Source organism: Alosa pseudoharengus, unplaced genomic scaffold (assembly GCF_046254945.1).
Source record: "Alosa pseudoharengus isolate Yale_2024_CS ecotype anadromous, Long Island Sound unplaced genomic scaffold, YU_APseudo_1.1 YU_APseudo_1.1_scf_4, whole genome shotgun sequence".
Taxonomy (NCBI): domain Eukaryota; kingdom Metazoa; phylum Chordata; class Actinopteri; order Clupeiformes; family Clupeidae; genus Alosa; species Alosa pseudoharengus.
Genome location: NW_027468774.1, coordinates 11,933,686 through 11,949,860, shown reverse-complemented (window position 1 = coordinate 11,949,860; position 16,175 = coordinate 11,933,686). Strand labels below are relative to the sequence as shown.

The window sequence follows — 16,175 nt, the reverse complement described above, 5'->3', positions numbered from 1 at the left end:
TGCGGATGTGTGTATGCATGGCGTGCGTGGCTTGCCCGTCTGTGTTTGCGGATCTGTGTTTGCGTGCCGTGGCCCGCCCGCCTGCACGTATGTGTTTTTGCGGCTGTGTGTGTGTGTGTGTGTGTGGCGTGCGTGCCTGCCAGCCTGCCTGCATGCGTGCATCGGTGAGATGGAGGCTGTTGGTGCAGCAGTGTGTCTCCCCAGCGTTTAATAATGCATCAGGCCCCGTCGTCGCGTTGACTCGCAGCCCGAGTGGGAACACGCTCCGCGAAAGAGGTGCCCATGTGTGCTCCAACACCGAGGGTCCTTCGAGACCGACAGACTGTGTGTGTGTGTGTGTCTGTCTGAGTGTTTTAGTGTGTGTGTGTGTGTGTGTGTGTGTGTGTGTGTGTGTGTGTGTGAGTGTTTCAGTGTGTGTGTGTGTATGTGTGTGTGTGTGTGTGTGTGTGTGTGTGTGTGTGTGTGTGAGTGTGAGTGTTTGAATGTGTGTGTGTGTGAGAATGTGTGTGTGGGTGTGCAAGTGTGCTGGCTTGGCGATGACCTAAATGGAGTGGTGTATGTATGTGAAGGTGCATGTGAATATGCTCCTGTTGGTGCTACAAATGGCCTGTCTGTGTTGTCGGCTGTCCAAGAGGCGGGCCAGTATTCAGAGACTTAAGAGGCGCTCGTGGATTCCGTGAGCCTAGTTCCTGAAGATGGCGCAGAGCCTCTCCAGGGAGAAAATAGAGTGAGAGTGTTTGTGTGTATGGTGGAGGGTGTACTGGGTTTGCTGCTCAAAATATATTATAATTGCATGATATTAATAAACTTATTGGAGCCACAGTGACGGTAATAATAAACATACTGCACTTTTGCAGCCAAATGAAAAATGCATCACAGAGTTATATGAACGTGACTGCATGTGTGAGTGACCGAGCGAGTGAGTGAGTGAGTGAATGAGTGAGTGAGTGAGTGAGTGAGTGAATGAGAGAGTGAGTGAGTGAGTGAATGAGAGAGTGAGTGAGTGAGTGAATGAGAGAGTGAGTGAGTGAGTGAATGAGAGAGTGTGATCGTGAGTTATTAAGCTTATCAGCCGTGTTGTGCAGTGATCCACCTGCCTCCAGGTCAGGGTGCAAGGCGATACAGGACGTGAGTGAGCTGAGTGACTGCGCTGGTTGGTAATTAGGGGTGTTGTCACAGGGATGCTGAGCACAATTCATAATGCTGTCAACAGACCGCCGTAGCGTTGCCGTAGCGTTGCCTTTCCGTGCCGCTCCGGACGCGTATCTCGCTCTCATTTGATTCCCCCTACATTATGCGCCATGATGGAAATTACGGCCTCTCGCTGGAAGCCTATTAAAACAATGTGTCAAATAAAATTGATTACACCCCCACCCTTGCCGGGAACCTCTACGATATTTCTCCTGCTAACCCTAACCCAAACCAGATTACCTCGTTATAAACGACTCTATTAAGATTCATGCGCAAGTGTGCCGACAGCTGCGAACACAACTCTCCTTCACCTTCAAAGTGCCATCTTTCATCATCTGAGCCATATCTCTCGCTCTCTATTCTCTTCTCTTCCCTCCTCTCCTTCTTCTGTTAGCTTCCCTTGCACTTGACACCGCGGCCTCATCAGGCAGGAATTGACTGCACCGCAGCTTGAAACAGCATTCCTTAGTTTTGACTTTAATCCCCCCACATCTATTTAAGAAATCTGGCATGTTATTTTCTCCCTCTAGCCCCAGGTATGTCTCATTTATGTGCAAAAACACATAGCGTATGTGCTGGTGTGTCTAAGTAAGTAACAGCTGGGGTCCTGATAGATAGTGCGCACCGAAGCTTTCAGGGTGCGCACCGAAGCTTTCAGGGGCGAGTGGATGCTGCCATAATCACATTTGACTGCATATGTGATGTTCTGCTGTAGGAAGACACACATCTAGCCTACTTGTTGACATGTTACACTGAAAGCATAATGTAAGCTACTTAAGGATCTCTTGGGGATGGTTAAGGCTCACGCCAACTGATCACAACATTCTTGCTTTACCAGCTCCCCATACACACACATACATGCACACACACACACACACACACACACACACACACACACACACACACACACACACACACACTAACACACACACACACACACACACACACACTCCTCCACTTCCCTCCAGCCTCCTCCCTCACAGTTCCACCTGGTTTCCTTTGCAGATCAGCGGAACCATGTACAACACTGGGCGACACGTGTCCTTTCGGCCCGATAAGTCCCACCTGGTGAACATCTCTGGTGGGCCGCTGAGCTACAGTTACCGACTGGAGGAGATGCGCCTGCACTTCGGCAGCGAGGACAACCAGGGCTCTGAGCACCTGCTCAACGGCCAGGCATTCCCTGGAGAGGTGAGGCGGACGCGGGGGCTGGGGGGCGGGGGGGGGGGGGGTTGCATGGCCCACTTAGCGGCTGACTCAGGATCAGGTCTGGCACCAACACGGCCCAGACTCTCTCTGAAGGCAGGTGCAATACCTGGACCTGGCGGTGCCATCATGTGGCCGAGCCAGTGCTGCGTGACATGCCCTCTTAAAAGAAAAGCCGTGTAGGGAGCCGATTATAAACAGCTAACAGCTGTACCTTTTTCTGGCCTGTGACAGGTTACTTACAGCTGATAGGCCAGGGAGCCCTTATCAGAGAGTTCCATAGAGGTAGAAATCAAGGATTTATTTTTTTTCCCCATTCATTTGGCCACGCTTTGCGCTAAACACTGCAGAAGTGCTGAGGTCATCGTTTTGGAAAACTCTGTGGAGAATCAGCATTATGATTTGAACACACCCCAGGATTGACTGGGAGATGCAGTTCTCCGAGGCAGTGACAGCTTTATCTGCGGCGGTGCGGCCGAAGCAATGGGCTTTCTTTGCCGTGTGGATCGTACTGCAAAGATGCTTGCCCTCGCTGTCTGTCATTTTGGATTTAGAGGGATAACTCTCACAAAAATGAAGAAAAAAAATGTCCTTATCGACCCAAAAGGAAAGGACTATGCAAGTAGTCGGCCATATGAGGCTTGGTTGTCAGCTGTGTACAAAATGATCTGTTCAGCAGAACGCCCTTGACTAAAGCAGAAACAGTCACTATTTACTACAAGACTTTAGAAAAAACAGCATCTCTAACGCATCTCTAATGAGTAGGTTATTACACATAATGTCATTATTGTATGAGCCATCCTTTTAAAATGTCCACTGACCAGGTATAAATGTAAAATGCATATGTGTGTGATCCCAAATGAGAGTTAATCACCCATGTAATTGTAATAATTTGTGGGTATGGGGCTGTGGATCAGAGAAAATGTTCTGTGCTAAAGAGATGCAAGTGTGTAGTAGCATCACTCTTCAGCTGTAGTCATTTGCTTAATCTGTTTTCTAAATGCCTCGTAGGATCACGGGGATTAGCTGGATGTTTTTTGTTGCTCAGTGGGCCGACGTGTCAATGTATGCATGCATCATACACTGCTCTCTTACTTTAATTTGCCTACTTGTTCTAGTGTCCTGGGTGAAATTCGATATTGCTCTGCTTTGGACAAATGTGTATGTGCTGAGAATACAGATCACTGGCATTCATATTTCTATTCACTCCAACCCATCATTCATCACCAATATGTCACCCTTGAGCTGTCACATTGTCACAAGTAGATCACAGCACGAAATCTGAGCACTGTTGATCTCCAGTCTTGTGCTATCGAGATATGCATCAGGCCAAGGCCTATTTGATGATTTTCAATGAGAGAATCAAGGTTTAATTCAGGGGCTAAAGTATGTGCCTATTAATTACACAGAACAGTCCTATTAAAAATTTAACAGGTTCTTGTGCATGTCTTAGGCATCTGTGGCCCAGCTTTTGAAACGGCGATTGGATTGGATTTGCACTCAGGGAGGGAGGATAGATGAGGCTGAGGGGGGTGGGTAACTTTAAAAGATATTAGAGAAGAAATCTGCTGGCTGGCTCATTCTCGGGCTGACGTCGTAGATGCGATGCTATGATGTGGATGTGCTTTCTTGTGGGCAGTAAGCCCAGAGGAAACGCAGGAGAAAAAAAAAGAACTCCGATAGTTTCATTGTTAAAGTTTGATCAAAAAAAAAAGAGAGAGAATTCTAATGATTTGTTGTTCTTTCCATGGCAACCACCCTGCTGTGTTTAAGACAGAACACATAACCATTGCAGATATGAGAACTAGCGTTTGTATGTTGATGAATGAATCCCGGAAGCATCAAACAAACACAGTTCATTTTTAAGCAATGAACAAGCACTTCCATCACCGCCACCGCTTCGTCTCCCGCAGTTCACGCGCGTAAACGGGGCTCTGAAGGAGATGAGAGATGAGAATGATATTCCCGGTGATCCTCCCCGTCGCTGGGTGTACGTCTGCCCAGCCCAGCCCTCCCCGGGCCGACGCCATCATTCATCCCGATAATCCACAGTCTTGGTTTCTGTCAAAACAGGGGTTGCTGGGGAGCACCAGCAATTTGCATCCTAACTGCTTCATTATAGTGGAGACAGGCACGTTCATTGTAATTAATGACTGTAGTTGTGTTTTTTCGGCCGTCCGTACCAGGCTGGATAGAGATCTGAGCTCCACCAGGTTGGGGGGTGGTTTAAGCAGCAGAGTCAGCAGAGCCTTAACCCTCGTGGCACCACATTTAGCCGCATCAAATTGATTTCGGCTGGAGAGCCACTAATGCACCAGTCTTGCAAGCCTTACATTTTTTTTCCCTGCGACACTCTACTAATAACGAGAAAACTCTGTTTCATATCCTGTGCAGTAAACAAGCCTTTGCCTGTAAACAAGCCCTGGAATAACTCAAGTGGACTAATGGGTTTTCTACACAAAAAAGTGTGACTCATGAATTATGCTTTCTCCCTCTCGCTTTCGCCTTTCTCTCTCTCTCTCTTTCTCTCTCTCTCTCCTCTTCCTCTCGTGCTATCTCTCTCTCTCCCTCTCCCCTTCTTGTGCTCTCTATCTTTCTCTCTCTCTCTCGGCACTCTCTCATATGTAGGTGCAGCTCATTCATTACAACCACGATTTGTATTTAAACTACAGCGAGGCTGCCAAGAGTCCAAATGGAATAGCAGTTGTGTCCATGTTCCTGAAGGTTAGTCAACCATCCAGGTGGTGCTGTGATGGAAAAACAGAAGTACACACATACACACACACACACAAGCAGACGCACAAAAAACACATTGAAAAATATTCTCACGTACACTCTGAAACAGCACGTATGTACACACACACACTCACACACAGCTGTAAGATGTTTTGATCTCTTTGGAGTAAGACCAGATTCAGAGATACATTGATGTATTTTTTATGCTGGTGATAAAATATTGTACTGATATTTTACTATTATTTGCAGCTTTTTATGGCTTTATTTTAATTTTAATCCGTCTGTTTTACAGATAGCCGAGGCTTCAAATTCATTCCTAAATCGCATGCTTGTCAGAGAGACCATTACACAAATAACCTATAAGCGTAAGTGTCCTTGGGCTTGGTGATATTTCAAGGCTTATGCCTTTTCTTCCTTCAGACATTAAATTATTTTTCTCCTTTCCCCTGCTCCTATGACACTGAACTACTCAGTCAATGTGATATTTGATACTTTGCAATCACCCCAAACCACATAAATCTCACACAACAATATTTCTCCATTTTTCCATTCTTCTGCCCATAAGCAACCAACCTCTTTTTGTATTCTCTTTGCTCTGTGCTCTTTGCTTTGGTGGTGCTGTTTGCCCGCTGCCCTCGCTGCCCCTGCTGCACTGCCCCCCCCGCCCTCCCCACCTCAGACAACGCGTTCTTGCTCATGGGCCTCAACCTGAAGGAGCTCTACCCCGAGACGTCGCGCTTCATCACGTATGAGGGCTCCCTAACCATCCCCCCGTGCCTTGAGACCGCCACCTGGATAATCATGAACAAGCCGGTGTACATTACACGGCTGCAGGTGGGTCCACCCCGCTACGCACACACACACATACACACACACACACACACACACACACACACACCAAACACACACACACACACACACACACACACACACACACACACCAAACACACACACACCAAACACACACACACACACACACACACACCAAACACACACACACACACACACACACACACACACACCAAACACACACATGCTCTACTGTTCAGTGCCACTGTTTCCTACTCAGATCATTGCATACAATTTCACACACACACACACACACACACACACACACACACACACACACACACACACACACACACTCATACACTCCAACCCCTACCATAATGATTATCTTGAACGATTTTGTATGCAACAGAGGCTGCAATGTACCCTTCCACCACATCCACACACTCTCTCTCTCACACACAAACTCACTCTCTCTTTCTGTCTTTCTCTCTCTCTCTCTCTCTCACACACAAACACACACACTCCCTCCCTCTCTCTCTCTCTCCCTCGCGCTCTCTTTCACACCCTCTTGCTCTCTCTCTCTCTCTCTGTCTCTCTCACATTCACACTCTCACACACGCACACACTCCGCTGGGACACGGCCAGTGTTTTATGCCTGCAGCCTTTCAGCAGGAGCTGATTAGTCAGTCCCTCTAGTGGCCAGTCCAGCCAGGGCTGGAATACTTTATGATGCTGAGAGCAAACCAATAGGCTTTTTATAGATCTGTTGGTTGGTGGAGAGGTTGACGTGTTCATGTTCTATTCTTCATCACAAATGAATTATTCAGTGGGCTGGACCTTTGGAGTGCGTCTAAGGTATATACGCAAGGATGTTAAGTACCTCATTCAAATGAGGCTGTTTAAACCGTTTTTAGTAGAGAGGGGATGAAGGGGAAAGCATGGCATTGATTTTTGAGTAATTTATGTTAAATTAGTGGGCGCGTGGTTTAGTACAGTGTATTTGTGAAGATCTTGTGTTATCAAAGTGTACACAGTGCAAAAGAGAAATGGATTCATTATATTCTGGTGCCTTGCCTTTTGCAGATAAACAACATCATCTTTCCATTTTTCCTCTCTCTCATATCCCTTGGTGAGGCACCTGCCCTGGAATACTCTGCTACTCTAATTAATAATACAACTCGTGCCTCCCCCTGCTCCTCTCTCTCTCTCACTCTCGCTCTCTCTCTCTCTCTCTCTCACTCTCTCTCTCTCTCACTCTCGCTCTCTTCTCTTCCTATCAAACCTACCTACCTGCTGTCGTTACCTCTCCCCATCACTCCTCTGTGCATGTCTTCCTCACCTTCCCCTTCTCACTCTGTCTTTCTCATTCTCTTTATTCCCTTTATCCCTCTTAACCTCTTCCTCCACCCTGTCTCTATCCCTCCATCCATCCAACCCCTCTGCACTCCCCCATCCGTCTCACTTCTCTCGCTCTTCCCCTCATGGTTTCCTCACCCGTACCCCCCTCCTCCCTCCCTCCCTCCCTCTCTCCCTCCACTCTCTTTTTCTCTTTTTACTGTTTCTCTCCCCCTCCTCCTATCTCTCTCTATCTCCCTCCTCTTCTTCTCTCTTTCTGTCGACTTCTCTTTTTCTCTTTACCACTTCCTTACCCTGTCTTCGTTTTCTCTCTCTCTTTCTCTCTCTCTCTATCTATCTATCTCTCTCCTTTCTTCTCTATTTCTCTAACTCTTCATCCCCCTCTACTCTTTTTCTCTTTACCACTTCCTTCCTCCTTCCTCCCACTCTCTCTGTGTCTGTCTCTCTCTTCCTCTCTTCCTCCCTCCACTCCACTCTTGACCACTTATCTCCCCCTCCTACTCTCTCTCTCTCTCTCTGTCTCTCTCTCTTATCTCTTTCCGCATCGCAGATGCAGTCTCTGCGGCTGCTCAGTCAGAACCAGCCGTCTGACATTTTCCTGAGCATGAGTGATAACATGCGTCCAGTGCAGGCCCTCAACCAGCGCTGCATCCGCACCAACATCAACTTCACGCAGCGCGGACGCGACTGCCCCAACAACCGGCTCCAGAGGCCTCAGTACAGAGGTGCGCATATGCACGACTGGCAACGGTGCTGTGGTGCTGATGTTTTAGAAATCTACATTTGTAGAGACACGAATAGGGAAGAAAAGAAACACTGCATTAAGATAAATGCCTAAGACTGTGTGTGTGTGTGTGTGTGTGTGTGTGTGTGTCTTTATCTTTGCTGTGTAGAGGTTATGGAAGTTTGTGTATGTGTGTGTGTGTTTTTTATGTATTTCTTGTTGTGACTGACTTCAGTTTTCAAATGCTGCAGGAGCTTGTGTATTTATTTTACATTAAGGCAGATTGTGTGTATGTGTGAATTAGTTGTTAAGACGATGCAGAGGTGTTTGCGTATGCCTCCCCCAACAACCATATCCGCACACCACAGACTGTTCTTAGTGTGGTGGGTGGGTGGTTGGAGGAAGAAACAAACGTCAGATACCAAATATATATATATCTGTGGATTTTCTTGCTTTGATATCAGACTTTGTTCACACCTTTCATTTGTCTACAGTGCACTGCGCTTTGTAGAAGGCTACATTCGGGGCCGCTTATTAAAAAGTAACACATTTATCAGCAACTGTGTTAATAGCATACCGAACCAATCACTAGGGCATTAGATAATGTAATGGGTTGACTTGTCAGTGTGCATTCTGAATCGAGCCGTGTCTGTATTTTCCCTTTCAGTGAATGAATGGCTTCTGAAATAGCAGACAGCACAAACAGCTGAGGACACATGGTCCAGCGCTCCCTGAGGGACGGCTGTGGAGAGCTACCAGCTGACGAAGCCCCCAGACCGGACACAAATCCATCCTGCAGTTCACACCAGGATCCACTCACTACAGAATTCAAAGAGACTCATTTTTCTATTATATTTAAGTGTTTATATTATGATAAAAATATGTGTGTAAAAAAATAAGAAGAAGAAAAAAGAAAGAAAGAAAGAAAGAAAGAAGAAACTTTTAAGAAATGTTTTACATGTTTTAAAAAAATTACGTGGCTCAATGGTTATGTCAAAGTCAACTGAGAATTTGTGTACGCCATCAAAGCTCAATGCCTGGTTAAACGAGGGGAAACATGGGATGCAGTTTCAAGCTGTCTGATTATTTGGAATTTCATAATATTCCAGAAAACCATTGTGGGTCTTTGCCTTCTACAGAGCACAATCTCGTTTAACCTAGATGTTTCTTTTCGGTAAGCTTCAAGTCAAATGTCAAGTGTGTTGTACATATTTACATTGTCACTGTTAAGTTTTTTGAGATATTCAATATAATTACAGCTGATTCTCCACAAAAGCTGTACAGGAACCGAGGCTCGTTGTGTAATATGTATGCATTATTTCTTTCCACCAGTAGGGGGCACTCTGTGCTCATGCAGGGCCAGGTTCCTCCTGTACCACAATGCAGAGCTTTGAGAGCAAGCATGACTCCAAGGCCTCAATTTATTCAGGCAATTTTGCAACAGCAGAGTTCTGATTAGATTCTGGCCAAGGTGTGATTGCCAATAGGAAACAAATGCAGTGATTCTCAGTCTGGTTTTCAATTCATCCCCCCACCACCACCACCATCATCACTCCCATGGAAGTTCTTCAGCCTTATCCCCCAAAGGCTCAGCCAGCTGAATATTTTCATTCCAGAACTCATTGGAAGGTGTACTCCTTTTAGCGTACATGTCAGCATTTGGTCAGATGTGGCCACTGCATACAAACATAGTGCTTATCCCCTGGTTATTGTTTTGATTGGCAAGTTATCTCCTCTCACTCTTGGGTAAACTTAAAGCTGGTGTGTTAAGACCTGTTCTACATCCGCACCAAGTAAACAATGCTTCCCCATCGCCAAGTCCTATTCCCCGTCAGAGCCAATCTGAAGTCAAGAGTCTCATAATTGGTCTGTTGCCCTCAGTCGCATGGTTCTTCATTGCACTATTATACCAGGCATTAACCTTGACGTGTAATATTGCACAAAATAAGACAAACATAGTATTTGGGGTCATAGCGCTATATTACATTTTATAGGCCCATCCATCCTTCAGGCGGGTCAAGCAGCAGAACTCTCTCCCACTAACAGTTTAATTTAAAAGCATGCAGGGGATGGAAGAATCAGACTGGAAACATTATTCGCCTTGATATAACCCCTCAGGAACACAGCAAGGAAACCAGTGACACCAAAGTCCTTTTAGGCAAGGTCCTCCACTCGGCGGCCATATTGCAACACTTTTTGGGCATCTATTTCAGGTAGAACTGCGCGTATGCAATGCTTCACGACACACCAACCTCACTCCAGCTGCGAGATCACAACACATGATTGGCACAATGTAATCAAAACATACCCCATGCTTGCCACAATGTATTCAAATGTCAACTTTTGGCAGCGGAAGGGACTGAATGTGTAGACGACTGCCAAGTTTGGTTTACGAACTAAACCCATACATTTCTATGGGAGACACTTTGAGTATCAAGTCTCCTCATTAGAAAGTCTCCGGTAACACCTGTAGCAAAATACACCTTGAACAGGACCACCAATGAGCAGATCTGTTCACATCCATCATAATTACCTGAAAGGGTTTGTCAAGTGGACAGACAGCCAATTATTGAGGTTGGGTCCCACATAGTAGCAAGCTAGGCCAGATCCAGAGCACAGTAGTCCTCTTTATCAGATACCCACAATTACTCAAGGCAGAAAAACTACTCACAGCTCAGACTTTATTTTCGTGTCGTGTTAAGCCAGATTTTTCTTCATTGATTTTCAAATAGGCATTATCCATGCCTGCCAATTCTAGTCCAGTACCCAATAACTTCAGGCTTAGCAGACTGCTTCAATATTTACCAGACTGAGGCTTTTGAATATCTGGCAGAAGAATGTTTAGGTTAGGACGAGACTGCACTGCAACCAGGAATCCCTCAGGATCCACTGGGCAGTAATCAACAGGTCATAGCGCCGCTTACTGCAGCCAAAAATAGCATGCAATTTAACAGGTCTGGGAATACATGACCCAATCTCTGCTCCAGCACACCATCACCTTTATACCTTTCCATCCAGGCAGAATACACAAGTTTTACTGATGTAGAAAAGGGACAGGACGCAATAAGACTTTCTGAGCGTTTTTATTGAAAATAAACATGCCAGGGTCAACATCAGGCAATGCTGCCAGCGTTGGAGGCAATCCTGGGCCACAGATCGGCGCATTCCTTGGCAACAGGGCCAGTGATGGCAGAACCTGTGTCAGACAAGATAAAATAGATATGAGCAACACCAAGCTTGCAATAACACTTTAAATTCAATTAAAGGCAACAGAGATCTTGTTAACTACATTCAACACAAGGTTGAGCACCAAATCTGGAACAGCACAAACTAGAAATTCAAAATGTTGCCAATTTTCTTCCATGACTGTTCCTTATAATTAACCATTATAGCAGTGTTCCATTCCGGATTGAGATTTATTCAGTACAAGGCACTGCTAATCTCACCCAAGAGAAATGGGGTTTAATATTCCCTTCCACGACAACTCACACAGCCACTAAGCAGACAACGCAAGTGCTTTTAAGGAGGGACGGACACACACAGAAAAAACATTTAGGGGCACCCACCTTTCATCTCCCCTTTAACGTTCACTATGACCCCCGCATTGTCTTCAAAGTATAGGAACACGCCATCTTTTCGTCGATACGACTTCCGTTGCCGAATGACCACCGCAGGATGCACTGTGGGGAGAGAATCGATAGAAATCAGCAATGGCCTTGAAAACCAGTGTCACTACATGTTAGATACGGCCCAGTCTTCTTGCCAGACGCCCACACAGAGTCAAACCTAATCAATAGCCCAATACGTCATTACAAGTGTAACCACAAGGGAAAAGGGGAGTATGGCCTTCAATTACATTCTAATGTCCTTACTGGAAAAGGCATGGAAACATGGACCATATACACAAGTTGAACAAAGCCACAATTCTCAAAGCGCGCTCATTTATGCAAAGCAGCAGAACTTCCAATTCCATTACTTCTGATTTTTCACAAATGCGTTTCAGAACATGTTTGCCTCATTATGAACAGGCTAATACGGTGCAGACAATTACACAAAGTAAACTGAAATCCATTCCTAGAAAACTTATTTTTGGTCAGATAAAGGCAAATTTCATTATCAGTAACTTTGCCCAGCCATCTATGACTGTTGGAGCTTTTTTTTTTTTTTTTTTCTCACCCCATACATCATAACTAGAAACAGATAATTATATTCACATATTGGAATAAATTGCACAAGACATTGTTATAGCCATTATAGTTAGTCATCAGCCAATCGTTGATCTTTAGATCATGAATTGAGAAAGACAAATTTGATTGAGTCATCACCTTATGTCCATCTTAAATCTAATCACTTATCACTGATGTTAAAACATCAGACATGCATGTTCCATTCCGGATTGAGATCATTTCAGTACAAGGCACTGCCATCTCACCCAAGAGAAATGGGGTTTAATATTCCCTTCCACGACAACTCACTCAGCCACTAATCAGGCCAAGCGAGTGCTTTTAAAGAGGGATGTGTCCGGACACCAAGCGGTCAATTACAACAGATGTACATGACCATTGCTGTAACTGTAACCAGATCAACTGATGAATCTTGCTTTGTAATGTGAATAAGTGCAACTTTTCTACTACTAAAACTGCTTTCATTGCAGATTCATTTATATTCGTCTAGCATACTCCTTTGGTTGTGAGAAATGTTAAAGTCCTGTGTGCATTCTCCTACAGCAGTCCAGTGCTGTGAAACTGGGTGCAATAACACGCAAAACAAAAACTAGGGTCAGTGTTGGCACAGGTGAGGTAACTGGCACAGCAGACTTACCCTTTTTCCTGAGTTCTGGCTTGCCTTTCTTCACTGTGGCCATCACCATGTCACCCACACCTGCAGCAGGCAGCCTGTTCAGGCGACCCTTGATGCCCTTGACGGAGATGATGTACAGGTTCTTGGCTCCTGGTCATCAAATAAAAACAATTGAATTAGTCATGGCTAGAATTCCGGTGCCTGTCAAAAGATCACTCAGATATGAAACCTTTAGGGGTGTGCATGTTCCATTCCGGATTGAGATCAAGTCAGTACAAGGCACTGCCTATCTCACCCAAGAGAAATGGGGTTTAATATTCCCGTCCACGACAACTCACTCAACCACTAAGCAGACAGAGCAAGTGCTTTTAAGGAGGGATGTGAGCAGATGCGTAATGGTCATCACAACAGTAGTAAATCACCGCTGCCGATTTACCTATAGACCCTTTCAAGAGTTTCATTATCAGCATCATAGTTGGCCCCACAAGGCTTCCGTTTTAACATTCCATATGTTATCGTAATGCAGAGGAAGTAGATTACGAACCAAATAGAATGTTCAAGCATTGTTTTTGTTTTTATTGTTGAAAGGGTCTATAAAAACGCACAGATCAAGTGCAGGTGTGGTTGTATAGCATACCCATGTTGCTGATTTACCTATAAAAACGCACAGATCAAGTGCAGGTGTGGTTGTATAGCATACCTGTGTTGCTGATTTACCTATAAAAACACACAGATCAAGTGCAGGTGTGGTTGCATAGCATACCTGTGTTGCTGATTTACCTATAAAAATGCACAGATCAAGTGCAGGTGTGGTTGTATAACATACCTGTGCTGCTGATTTACCTATAAAAACACAGATCAAGTGCAGGTGTGGTTGTATAGCATACCTGTGTTGTCAGCACAGTTGATGACCGCACCCACTGGGAGACCCAGTGAGATGCGGAACTTCGCTCCAGATGACCCACCGCGTCCTGACAAAAAAATAAACAAATTGAGTAATGCAATATTTCAGGCAAATTCGAATGAGCCACCCTACCTAGTTTTTAGCAAATATTATCATTCAGTTGTAAAACTATAGGGGCAAGCATGTTCCATTCCGGATTGAGATCATTTCAGTACAAGGCACTGCCATCTCACCCAAGAGAAATGGGGTTTAATATTCCCTTCTACGACAACTCACCCAGCCACTAATCAGGCCAAGCAAGTGCTTTTAAGGAGGGATGGATGTGAGCTGATAAATAATGGTCATAACAAAGGTGCATCACTATTGCTGTAGCCATATCTACTGATGAATCTTGCTTTGCAATCTGAAGTGCAACTTTCTTACTAGTGCGTTCATAGCAGATTCCATCATTAACCTTGATGTGCAAGTTAAGATCAAGACGAACGTATACTACTAATATATCCTGCCGTTTCTAGAGATAACCCACTAGGGTGAACCCGACATACATAACGTCCCTAATTAGCCATGCAACATTACTTGTGGGATTGTTACTAAGATGAAACCAAATTAACGTTGTGTTAATGTTAACCTTACGACAATTTCCCCTGCCTGTGCTAACATTAACAGCAGCTAATTCACGGAAGACTAATTGGCAGTCAGCTTCTGGACCTCGATACGTCTCGACAGATGATAAATATAAAGTCACTTTCTTCCAACGACAGAAATTAAGTAATGAAAACACTATAAAACACACCACGTGTCCCTAACGCTGCCTAGAGCAAGCAGCAAGCAGACTTCCACCCCCCGCATGCCAACACTCTTACCGGCTAGTGGCTATTAGCCTAGCCATATTTGACAAGGCTACTCCTTTCAACTGACAGTATAGACAGCCAGCACTTTTCACTATATATGAAAATAAAGTGTTTCACGCAATCCATTAAAACGCCAATAGAACCTGCAGTTAATTCAATAAGACATTTAAATGAGTCATTCTTTTCTAGCATGAATAGCTTGATTTGCTAGCTACTAACAGCAAACATGGCTTCCGTCTTCGTCCGCAAATATGAATTTATCGTACCTTACACGGAATATCCATTTTGCTTAAATACAAGATTAGGTTCAATGAAAAACCATACATCTTTGCATAACTGCTTTAACTTAACATTTTAGATCATTGTAAAAAGAGGATTAAGGTAGATTTCAGCATCGGCCTCTTACCTCTCTTGGACATTGTTGCTGAGGGGGAAAGAGGGAGGAGGAAAAAGGAATGCTGGGATATAACGTTGTGAGGACGTCACTTCCGTTTGTCATGCAGACTGCTGCTGTTAGCAGGTCTTGCTCTTGCTGCACTGTACCTTTCTTGATTTTAAAAATCTAAATGACAAAATCAAACTTCAGTGTTATATTAACTTAGTATATATATACCACATATGGTACATACACCTCATTTTCTGAATAGCCTGCAGGTTTGCTGTTGCTTGTTGAAAAAGGAAAATAGGACTAGGCCTAAATTGCTCTGCTCAGTTAGAATGTGAAATGTGAGGGTTCACGTTTGTTATCCTTGCTGACACCAGACACCAGAGGTTCATTGACTTTCAGCAGCCCGTAACTAACAGTGAAATTAAACTTAAATTGGTGCATTAAACTTACCAAATTGTTTCAGAAGTGCAGCAATCTTATAAACAAAGGTTTTAAACGCAGTTGTTTACTCAAATCCAAAAAAACACATCCTGCGGATTAGCGATTGTATTTACGTGCCCGTGTTTTAGGGTTAAATGGGCTTCAATGGCTTTCTTAGCCAGACGGACCTGCAAAGCAAATCCCAAATTTTCCAAAGCATATAGGGTATTTCCATCCTATATGTTTGTCGCACCTCCCTAGGCAAATTACTGAGAAAAAGGTCTACCTCATCATTTCAATTTCAATTTAATTTCACTTATAGAGCGTCAAAACGTTGCACATGTCTCATGGCGCTTTACAGAATGTTAGACAATCAGAGAAAAGAAAAGAAGGCCATGGTAACAGGGGCAAGGAAAAACTCCCTAGAATTGGAGATACATATAGGAAGAAACCTCGAGCAGATCCATGACTAAAGGGCCTGACCCATCTGCCTAGGGTCAGTTACAGAACAAGGTCTGTATACATGATAAATGCAAGTTAGTTAGATGTAGAGAATAGAACATGGTGTTTAAAGCCACCTGAGGTATATGTTACAAGAGGTGAGATGGTTACATATCCAGTATGACAATGCATGAATCCTATTTAGTGTCAGAAAGTTCAAATAGTCCAGTGTAGGAAATGAAATTTGTCCAGGGGGATTAGGAGTTGTCATAGGGCAAGTAGTGGCGCTATAGGCTGCACGGGCCAGGAATCCAGGCAGGGGGACAGCAATAGGCAATGATACGGCAGTCGTAGGGATGGGACTTC

General features: G+C 44.6%; 2 protein-coding genes across 2 annotated transcripts in view; one reads left to right on the top strand and one right to left on the bottom strand.

The window, feature by feature from the left end:
* Positions 1 to 9,289, top strand: part of LOC143101700 (carbonic anhydrase-related protein 10-like) — a 28,414-nt gene extending 19,125 nt beyond the window's left edge. The window contains exons 4-9 of the mRNA XM_076264853.1: positions 2,197 to 2,382; positions 5,026 to 5,121; positions 5,426 to 5,498; positions 5,813 to 5,967; positions 7,832 to 8,006; positions 8,673 to 9,289. Of these exons, the coding sequence (XP_076120968.1) occupies positions 2,197 to 2,382; positions 5,026 to 5,121; positions 5,426 to 5,498; positions 5,813 to 5,967; positions 7,832 to 8,006; positions 8,673 to 8,695 (708 nt within the window). The 3' untranslated portion in view covers positions 8,696 to 9,289. The remainder of the gene's footprint in view (positions 1 to 2,196; positions 2,383 to 5,025; positions 5,122 to 5,425; positions 5,499 to 5,812; positions 5,968 to 7,831; positions 8,007 to 8,672) is intronic.
* Positions 9,290 to 11,072: 1,783 nt separating this feature from the next.
* Positions 11,073 to 15,036, bottom strand: rpl23 (ribosomal protein L23). The gene is made up of 5 exons (XM_076264860.1): positions 14,967 to 15,036; positions 13,693 to 13,776; positions 12,827 to 12,955; positions 11,572 to 11,685; positions 11,073 to 11,201 (listed from the first exon to the last, which is right to left on the bottom strand). The coding sequence occupies exons 1-5, from the start codon at positions 14,977 to 14,979 to the stop codon at positions 11,119 to 11,121; spliced, it is 423 nt and encodes a 140-aa protein (XP_076120975.1). The 5' UTR covers positions 14,980 to 15,036; the 3' UTR covers positions 11,073 to 11,118.
* Between the last annotated feature and the right edge of the window lie 1,139 nt (positions 15,037 to 16,175).